General features: G+C 46.0%; 1 protein-coding gene across 3 annotated transcripts; it reads right to left on the bottom strand.

Moving 5' to 3' along the window:
• Positions 1-7,632: 7,632 nt before the first annotated feature.
• LOC149307228 (ribonuclease P protein subunit p25-like protein) lies at positions 7,633-9,782 on the bottom strand. Of its 3 annotated transcripts, none has more exons than XM_089537960.1 (2): positions 9,220-9,782; positions 7,633-8,741 (listed from the first exon to the last, which is right to left on the bottom strand). In XM_089537960.1, exon 2 carries the CDS (start codon positions 8,537-8,539, stop codon positions 7,754-7,756), a length of 786 nt encoding a protein of 261 aa, XP_089394086.1. In that variant the 5' UTR covers positions 8,540-8,741; positions 9,220-9,782; the 3' UTR covers positions 7,633-7,753. The 3 variants fall into 3 exon arrangements, with proteins under 3 accessions (XP_089394086.1, XP_089394085.1, XP_089394084.1); XM_089537959.1 differs by having other exon boundaries at positions 7,633-8,898; XM_089537958.1 differs by having other exon boundaries at positions 7,633-9,051.
• Between the last annotated feature and the right edge of the window lie 244 nt (positions 9,783-10,026).

Consider the following 10,026-nt stretch of genomic DNA (forward strand, 5'->3'; position numbering starts at 1 on the left):
TGAGGTGGAATCTCTTTTTCTGTAGCTTGCATCCATTGTTCCATGTTCTAGTTTCTGGAGCAGCAGAAAACAAGCTTGTTCCATCCTCAGTGTGACACCCCTTCAAATACTTAAAGAGGGCTATCATATCACCCCTTAACCATCTCTTCTCCAGGCTAAATACACTCAGCTCCCTAAGTCTTTCCTCATAAGGCATGGTTTACAGATCCTTCAGAGAGGCTGCAGCAATGAGCCTACTGGCAAGGACTATATTGTATCCCTCTGGTCCTATCCTCCCACTGGCTGAGTTTACTGAGTACCAACTACTTTTGTACTTTGAACTCAATTTTCAGCCATTGAAGCAAGCTGAGGACAAAGGGGGAAAGTTGGAGGAGGAGAGAGAAACCAGGAGGCTTTAAAAGCAGCTGAAGAAGTGGGATGGCAGAGGATTAGATGGCCCTTGTGGTTTCTTCCAACTCTATGCTTCTATGATTAATCATATTTTCCCTGCCGAATCAGGACAGTTGGAAGGTGTGCAAAGGTGTGACATGAGTGGTGCAACAGCCATCTGGAGAACCCAAAAAGGGTCAGACTGGGACTCTGGAATGGCAAATTCAACCCCAGGGCCTGAGAATCCTCATCCCTGATATAAACCATCCTCAGCATCGTTATTACTGTCTTCTGGGCGTGTAGAGGATATCTCTCCTTCCGTAGGGGTTAAACACAACCTGTCTTGACACAATTGGGAATTAGGAGAAGGGATGTTGGAGACAAATATCTACTATGGCATCATTCCAGCAGGGGCTGGCTCCCATGTTAGTTTAGCGATGAATCTGTTCCAGGGTTTGACTCTGAACTTTAATGGAGCTATCGAACGTGCTTGAAGGACAAATCCTAGCAACCTGGATAGCTCAGGCTAAAGAAAGGAATGGATCCCACCCCACACAGGAGCTACCAGCCACCTCTGGATTTCTTGTCTTTACCAACAAAGCAGTGGTTGTGACCATGCAAAGCCACAGCCCCATATTTTTCATAGTAAAGCAACAGAGATGCATATCAGCAGTGGCAGCAGCGGCTTCAAATGTTTTAATGGCCCGTGGCTCATGACTTGTGGCAGTGCTCCAGCCCTGGCGCTCCACGACAGACCAACCAAAGACAGGAGAGAAGGGGAGGCCCATCTGCCTGTTTGTGTGTTTTATTCAAAACAAATCATTTGGCCCTGAGCTCTGAGCTGTCCATTAATAACCCTGACAGCTTCTCTCCCGCCTGACGAAGATAATGAAGGTGTTACGTTGGGAGGCTTCGAGCCAGCCATCTTTCCTGATGGGGCCAGACATCTCAATGCGAGCCTGTCAACTCCCTGCCACCGTGTGCAGACAGAGAGTGAGAGCAAGAGTGAGAAAGAGAGAGACGGTTGCAGTTAGTGGTTTTGGATTGTTTTTTTTTTTTTTAAATGTAGTCTGCATTTACTTCGGGTTGCCTGTCACAGAAAGACAGTCTCTTTGTTGCTGCTCCACACCTTCAAGTCGATGCTCACTTATGGCGATCCTTTCCTAGCGCATCCTAAGCAAGACTTCTTCGGGGGGGGGGTGTCCTTGCCCTCTGAGGCTGAGAGAGTGTGACTTGCCCATAGCTGAATGGGGCCCTGAGTCCTAGCAGGCTGTGAACAAATGAACAAACCAACACCCCTGCAAGGGACAGAAGGAGGGAGGGAGCTAAACTGCACCTTGCAGTTTATCAAAGAGAAGAGCCATTCAAAAGAAGACTGCCAAAGGATATCCAGGCAAGGAATTGGCCATATATGGCACCTTTGCACCTTTGCCATCAGACAAAAGCCAAGATTTCTTCCCCATCCCACAGACGGAAGTCAATAGGACTGGCAGCTAAAGCCATAAACTGAAAAAGTACGCTTTTTTGTGTACAACTGTCCAAACTCTAAACCAGCAGGGCCACTCCCAGACAGCTCACCCATAACCAGGCTAGCTGGGAGATTTTAGGAGCCGTGGGTCTAAATACCCTAAAGACACCTGATCCTGTCTAGTCTTGGAAGTATTATTATTATTATTATTATTATTATTATTATCATCATCATCATCATCATCATCATCTTATATCCCGCCCTTCTCCCAACATATGGACTCAGTAAAGCAGGGTCAGCACTTATCAGTACTTGGATGAGAGACTGCCAGCAAATACCAGGTGCAAGCAAAGTGGAATAATTATGTAGAGAGATCTAGTAGCACTTTTGAGACTAACTGAAATAAAGTAGTTGGCAGCAGACGCTTTCGTAGACTTAAGTCTACTTCCTCAGATGCATCTGGGCAATAATGTTGCTATAATTGCTTAGTGTGAATGGACCCCAGTTTTTTAATCCCAGTTAAAAGGGAACAGGGCGCCTCATTTATTTTATTTTATTTTATTGCAGTTAGAGGAAGGCAATGGCAAACCTCCTCTGAACAAACCTTGCCAGGAAAACCCCATGATGGGTTTGCCATAAAAGGTAAATGTAGTCCCTTGACATGAATGTCTAGTCATAACCGATTGTAGAGGATGGTGCTCATCTTTGTTTCTAAGCCAAAGAGCCAGTGTTGTCCCAAGACTGCTCTGACAGTCATGTAGTCAGCATGACTGCACCAAATGCTGTTATCGTCCCACTGAGAAGTGGTATCTATTTATCTACTTGCATTTGCATGCTTTTGAACTGCTAGGTTGGCAGAAACTGGGACTAGTGGATTGCCTTAGAGTCGCCATAAGTTGGAAATGACTTGAAGGCATGCAGCAACAACAATGGCTTCTTTGGGGAGCCAGTGTGGCATAGTGTTTGAGTGTTGGACTATGACTCTGGAGACCAGGGTTTGATTCCTGGCTCAGCCATGAAACCACGGGGTCACCTTGGGCAAGTCACATTCTCTCAGCCTCAGGGGAAGACAATGGCAAACCTCCTCCTCTTGCCAAGAAACCCCCATGACAGGTTCACCTTAGGGTCGCCATAAATCAGAAATGACTTGAAGGCACACAACAATAAATGTCTTTTGGACGCTTGGTGAAACACCCTAAATGCACCAGACCCCATCTGATCTTGGAAGCAAAGCAGAGTCAGCCTTGGTTAGAAATTGGTTGGGAGACTCCCCATGAATACAAGTTGCTATAGGCATTATTTCAGAGGAAGAAACTGGCAAAATGACATATGCGTATTCCTTGCTTAAGAATACTCTAGGAAATTCTTGGGGTCACCATAAGTCAAATGTCTGTCTTGAAGGCACATATATACACAGAGTCCAAAAAGGACATTTTTCAGGTTCTAGTTTTAATCTTTCTTCATTCTTGGCAATAGTACAGCAACTTCCATTGCACCTGTTAGAAACAGACTAGCTTAGCAGGTAGGAAGACAGGCCACCTGGCACAAACGCCTTTGCCTTCCAATAGCCCATGACCCTGGTTTGTTTATCAAGAAAGAGAGAGAAAAACGTTTCCCTGATGAAAGGAAATATATTTTTGCATTGGTAATGGAGTTTAAACTTTATTTCCTGGACCTTACAACTCTTTGTTTCCCAAAGCCCAGATGGCCAAAAGGATGGAGGGGCCTCTGGCTGCATCTTAACTGAAAACAACAGCAACATCTTTACAAAATGTAGGCCTGTGAATCTAACTTCAACATATTTTTCTTTCTCCTGTATTATTTTTTAACACCTTTGCCTGAAGAAGAAGCCAGTGGAGCTTTGAAAGCTTGTATCATGTATTTTGTACATTTTGGTTGGTTCCATAAAGGTATTGCTGCTTTGTGGATTTTAGATGTTATTGTACTTCATCAGGAAGGTTTCACAAAACCTCTGTTTGAAACCCGAAAGATTGTCACTTCTACTTAGACAATGCTGAGCTAAATCACATAATAATCTGCCCCACTTTAAAAAAGCTTCTTAGTCAACTGTCTCTGTTCTATATTTTATCTTATAAACAGGCTCAAATATCTTCTATAGCAAAGCGGGTAAATTGGCTAACTTCTTTTTACAAAGACCTCTGCCTGTTAAACCTAATGAAAAACGTACATCAACTGGAATGAATGTTCAATTTAACTCTCTTTTGTTTTGCTTTCTGCACCAGCCTTCTCAAGTGAAGCATTTCTTCAGCTGGGGAGAGGGATCTGGTAAACTCTGATTAAAATATGGTAGATCCTTGTTCTGTTGATAGATCCTTGTTCTGGGGAAATACCTTCCAGAGTCGGAGAAGGAAGAGAGAACCTGCTGCGATTTGAACAGGTTGGAGCATCTTTTGGTTAAAGTGATCCTGCTCTGAATTGATACAGCTTACCTCCCATCCTCTGAGCTCCAGAAAGGAAGAAATCCATTGCAAACAGCTTTGGTTGCTCCAAAGCATCTGACAAGACCAATCTCATTGCAAAGCTCTAAAAGAGATACAGAAATGCCCAGTTTGTGCAACACATTATATGTGTGTTCACTCACCTCTGCAGCCCTGCTGCACCTTTTCCAGAGGTAGAAAAGGATCTTCCATAGTTTATGGGAGGATGTATTTGATTGAAAGAGAGCCAGAATAAAATGTTGAATGACGGCAAGGGGAAGCAGAAAGATCTCTTTTTCTTTCCCCACAAATCAGGCACATTTCTCTGTTGACATAATCCTAGAATCCGGTGAAACATTAAAGAAGGGCACATTGATTTTAGCATGAGCCTGCAAAGAGTTCTTGAAAGCGCATGCTATGATCGGTCTTTAAGGTGCCTGCAGATTCATTCTTGTTTCTGCAGCACCCAACTGTGCTTGCGTGTTCAGCTAGGGCAAAGTGTGACAATCGTCTGATGAACATTTTAGGCACCACATGTCGCCAAACCTCAATGCACTGTGCTGGCTTCCAATTTTGCATGGCTCAGTTCAAGATTTTGACCTATGATGCCCTAAACCAATGCTATTCTAAGTGGTGGCCTCTGGAGCAGCACCGGTCCCTGAGTCATTGGCTGCCAGTCCCTGGTAAGTTTTCAGGAAAGAAAGATACAGTTGTACCCAATGGGTGCAAATGTACCCAGTCCCTGGCACATTGGGAAAAAAATCATAATTGCCATGCCCTTATATCAGGTAGCCTGAGAAGCGCTACCCTAAAATGGTTGGAGTCAGGGATATCTTAAAGACCCTTGGTGTAGTGGTTTGTTTGTTGGACTACCACTCTGGAGATCAGGGTTCGATTCCTCACTCAAGCATAAAAACCCATTGGGCAAGTCATACTCTCTCAGCCTCAGTGAGCAATGGCAAATTCCCTCTGAAGAAACTTGCCAAGAAAACCCAATGATAGGGTCACCATAAGTAAAAAAATAATAATGATTTGAAGTCACACAACAACAACATCAACATCTCCTCCTGTCTAGAATCTGGAATTTTGTTCCATGTCCTACTACTCCAAAAGACTCAATTGGCAAAATACCTGAAACAGGGCTTTCCCTGTAATAATAATAATAATAATAATAATAATAATAATAATAATAATATTTTCCCACCTCAATTGTAAAACTCCCATCCAAAGGAAATCAGGCTGACTCCATTCCTAATGAACTTCCAGCAGGCAGCCAAATCTATATTATTTCATGCGGCCTTTGGTCTTTGAAACTGGATTTAAAACTGGCCTCAACATTTGGTTTGGGGAAACTTGGCTTTTAAACTAGATATTATTTTTTTTAAAGAAGCTTTTAATCAGTTTTTAAAGCATATTTTTTATCTCTTGTCTGTTGTGCATCCCTTTGAATGCTCTGGTAGGCAGGAAAGTACTATAGAGATACTCATATTAAACAACAAATATGAAAACAACACGCCTGTCCCATTGAGAATCTCAAAGCATCCGTCAGAACAGCAATTCAGAAAACGGAATTAAGAAATAAGAGGTACCCTGCCAGATCAGATCAAAAGTCCATCTAGGCTGCATCCACACTGAAGAAATAATCCAGTATGATACCGTTTTAACTGCCATGGCTCAATGTTACATTTTACAAAAGACAATGCCCAGAATTCCATAGCATTCAGCCACGGCAGTTAAAGAGGTGTCAAACTGGATTATTTCTGCAGTGCGGATGCAACCTTAGTCCTGTTTGTTTTGCACTATCAAGTGCTCAGGTGTTCCCTCAAAGCCCATATGCAGTGTATAGTATTATGATACTAACCTCTCTCTGCTGTTTTCTCCTAGAAACTGGTTTTACTGCTATACTGCCTCCGAACGTAGAGGTTTCCTCTAGCTGTGCCCTTGATTCAGTTCTGTGAGCATCTCAAAAATCCCCTTTAAAGCCATCTAAACAAGAGGCACTGGAGTTCACCCATCAGCTCTGCAGCCAGATGAAATTGTGTAGTTGCCCTTGTTACTTTTGTATACTTCACACTCACTGCTTTGAATGACCTAACCATGAATTTTATGGTGACGGGAAAGGGAGCAAACACTCTGTCTCCTCTTCTCCACAGCATGCATAGTAATAAACCCTCTGTAATGTTCCCCCTTTAGCCATCTCCACAGACAACAAAATGCAGAAACTCTTACAATATACTTTCTGGGTTAAGAATCTGCAAGGTGAAGCCAGTAGCCTTTCCACATTCTATATTCCAGCTTACATGAAGGGAACTTGGTTTCTTTTCAGAAAGCTAACTCAAGGAGGGAAAAGGCTTTTATGTTCCACCCCCTTATACCAGGAGTTGGTAAAATGATGCCCTGGGTGCACATGGATGCTTTTCTGGCCCCAGGCATCTCCAGAGTCCCCAGATTTACCTTTTTTTTCTAGATAAGAAAGAGGACACATTGTTGTTTCCCTTTGCAATAGGTTGCTGGGTCTCCCTGTACCCTTAAACATTTAAAAAAATACTAATTTTTGAGATCCAGAAATGGACTTCTAGCCAATTTGTTGTTCTTTTTTTTTTTAAATCAGTAGTCTAGGCAGGCTTCTGGAGGTTCCCAGGGCATAAAAGTAGCTCCCAAACCTGCCACCATGGTCCATACCTGGTCTAGGCTGAAATGGATTATCACCCCCAAAAGCTGACACCTTGATATATTGTTTAAGGTACTCTAGGACTTGGCTGTTTTTTCTGCATTAGCCTTGAATAGCTGCCCATCTGGAAATTGTCTATTGAGCCAGAGATACCCTTCGGGGACTTTCCCTCCCATCTCCAAGTTAACAGCAAACATGTTTCTCTTTTATAGAGAAGCAGAACCGATAGCCACATGGGCTGCTACCAATGGCTCTTCAGCATGCTTCCTTTCCTGCCCCATTTTAACTCCCCTCTCCCTTGCAGCCACAATCCATCCCAGGCTGCATCCGCACTGCAGAAATAACCCAGTTTGACCTCATTTTAAGCCCCATGGCTCGATGCAATGGAATGATGGGAAACTGCAGTTTTGTGAGACTGTAGCCTTCTCTGTCAAATCCCATAACACTGAGTCAGGGCAGTTAAAGTGCTGCGAAATTGCGGATGCAGCCTCAGTTGACCCTCTTTCACCTGTTGGGGTTGTGCAGCTGAGTTCCTTGCTTCACAAAGCTACCTGTCAAGCAGACAGAAACTGGGAATAGATGGGGTGTCTTCCAAGCTAAGTTTTCCTTTGCACAGGCAAAAGGGGCTACACCACACAAGGCCATTCATGACAAAAGCAGGAACAGGCTGCATCCAGACCCTTTTATTGGATTGCAAAACAGCTACACATCTAAAGTGCCTTCCTGGTATCGGTGTGTATTTGTGCATATAATTCTTCATCCCTGTATAGGTAACATATGGCTTGGGGTTTCTCAGAATAGTATGGGTCAGGAGGGGGGCATTGTCAGCATCCATAACCCACCTTGGTCCCCAAGTCCTCCTGGATCTCCTGTACCTTGGTCTTCTCTATGGGCCATAGTTTGTTCCCCTGCTCCCCGCTTGCTCCCCTGGTCCTCTCCTTGAGTCACAGTGAACCTTCTCTTGATTCCCTTTGCACACATATCTCTAGATCCATCTTCACTGTTGCCACCTTCATTGGCCCACAACCCCTCTGGAGGTTCAGGGGGTTGGTAGCCCATCTGGTTGGGATCCAGTGGGTCTTTGGAGAGGAGGATGCAGATGGAGGGCACGTTCTTGTGGACGGTGAGGTGCTCTGCTTGGCCCTCAGGCCGAGGGTCCTTGTTCTCCCAGACTTCCAGCAGGGTTTTGTACTGCACCTTGGTGACCTGGTGGAGACCACCAAGTTTCCTCTTCATGATCTCCACGCAAGTGATGGTCTTGGTGACCGCCCGGCCACAGCCACTGAAGACAATCTGCCGGGTCTCATCCAGCGCCATCCTGCCCATGGCGAAGCCCATCAGGTTGCGGATCTTGCTACCCTCCTTCACCTTCATCTCCACCACATCTGAGGGCAAGCCCGAGAAGGGCAGTGAGCTCTCCTCTTCCGACGTCTTGACCTTCTGGAAGTTTTCCATCCTGGACTGAGTGATGGCAGTGGCAGTGGTGGGTGCCCTGGGCATGCTTGTATTGGACTCTGCTCCTCTGGAAGTCCTCTCCTGAGGTGGTACAGTGAGGGATAAGGGTCCCATCACCTCTGAGTTTCCTGGGTGCATCCTGGAGATTCTGGAGAAGGACAGAGTTCAAATCCACGTTAGGTGCATCTTGGAGACCCTGAAGGAGAAGGACAGAGTTCAACTCCAGACTGGATGCATCCTGGAGACTCAGAAGGAAAAGGACGGTGTTTAGATATGGGCTGGGTGCATCCTGGAGACCTTGGAGGAAAAGGACAGGGTTCACATCCAAACTGGTTGCATCCTAGAGACCTTAAAGGAGAAGGACAGGGTTCAAATCCAGGCTGGATGCGTCCTGGAGATCTTGGAGGAGACGGACAGAATTCAAATCCAAATTGGATGCATCTTGGAGACCCTGAAGGAGAAAAGTTCAAATCCAGGGTGGCAGCATCCTGGAGACCCTGGAGGAGAAGGACAGGCTTCAAAACAAAGCTGGGCACATCCTAGAGACCCTGAAGGAGAAGGGCAGAGTTCAAATGCAGGCTGGGTGCATGCTGGAGACCCTGAAGGAGGAGGACAGAGTTCAAATCTAGGCTAGTTACATCCTGAAGACCCTAAAGGAGAAGGATAGAGTTCAAATTTAGGCTGGCTGTATTCTGGAGACCCCAAAGGAGAAGGATAGAGTTCAAATCCTGGCTGGGTGCCACCTGGAGACCTTCAAGGAGAGGGACAAGAGTTCCAATCCTGGCTAGTGCCCCCTGCCCCCTCCTCAAAGGACTCACCCAGCAGCAGACAAGTCCCCTAAAGGACAGGAGATGTTGGCATCTTCCCTCTTCAGCTCCGGACTGGTTTGCCTGGCTGCTCTTCTTCTGGGCTTCATGCTGGACTCCTCTAAAAGACCTAAAGCCTTTGGCAGGGGAGGGAACAGAGGAGGGAGGTCACTCTGCTTGGCCAGTCCTCCCTGCTCTTGTCCTTCTCTTTCCAGTAGCTCCAGTGAGCATCCCAGGATCCAGACTTTCCTTTTGCATCTTCTCTTGCTCAGTCCGGGGAGGAAAAAAGAAATGAAGAGAGAGAGAGAGAGAGAGAGAGAGAGAGAGAGAGAGAGAGAGAGAGAGAAAGGGGTGGGGGAGAGATGTTCTTCTGCAATTTTGCAGAAATCTGCATCGGATGCCCTAAAAGCCAACCTGGGCTCCCTCTTTCTCTGGGTGCCTTGCTGTGGATGGTTTTCTGTTTCCCAGGCAGAAGATGCTCTGCTTAGTCCCGGCTCAAGGACGTGCGTCTTCAACTCGGAATCGCTCGTGTCAGCAAAGTGCAAGCAGCTGTTACAGCGGAGGCTGGCAGTGCCTCCTCTCTCCTGGGGCTTGGGAGGCAGATCCCCCCAAAGGGAGGTGGAGGAGGGATGCAAGGGATCTGGTCCCCAGGAGGGGGGCCTGGGGTGGGACCTGGGGGGCCAAAGCCTGGGGTCCCCCCCAGGAGAAGAAGAGGGGTCTTGCCTCCTCTTTCAGCATCTCTACCAAAGGGTGCAGTTGTAATGTAAAACTAATGCACTTTGACACTGCTTTGAGTGCTCTGGCCCAATGCTGGGGGGT

This window comes from Sceloporus occidentalis, unplaced genomic scaffold (assembly GCF_023333645.1).
Source record: "Sceloporus occidentalis isolate IW3139 unplaced genomic scaffold, rSceOcc1.0.p SCAF_9, whole genome shotgun sequence".
Classification (NCBI taxonomy): domain Eukaryota; kingdom Metazoa; phylum Chordata; class Lepidosauria; order Squamata; family Phrynosomatidae; genus Sceloporus; species Sceloporus occidentalis.

What these genes read in the sequence shown, in the direction of transcription:
- LOC149307228 (XM_089537960.1), bottom strand. Translation starts at nt 8,539, where the DNA reads ATGCACCCAGGAAACTCAGAGGTGATGGGACCCTTATCCCTCACTGTA.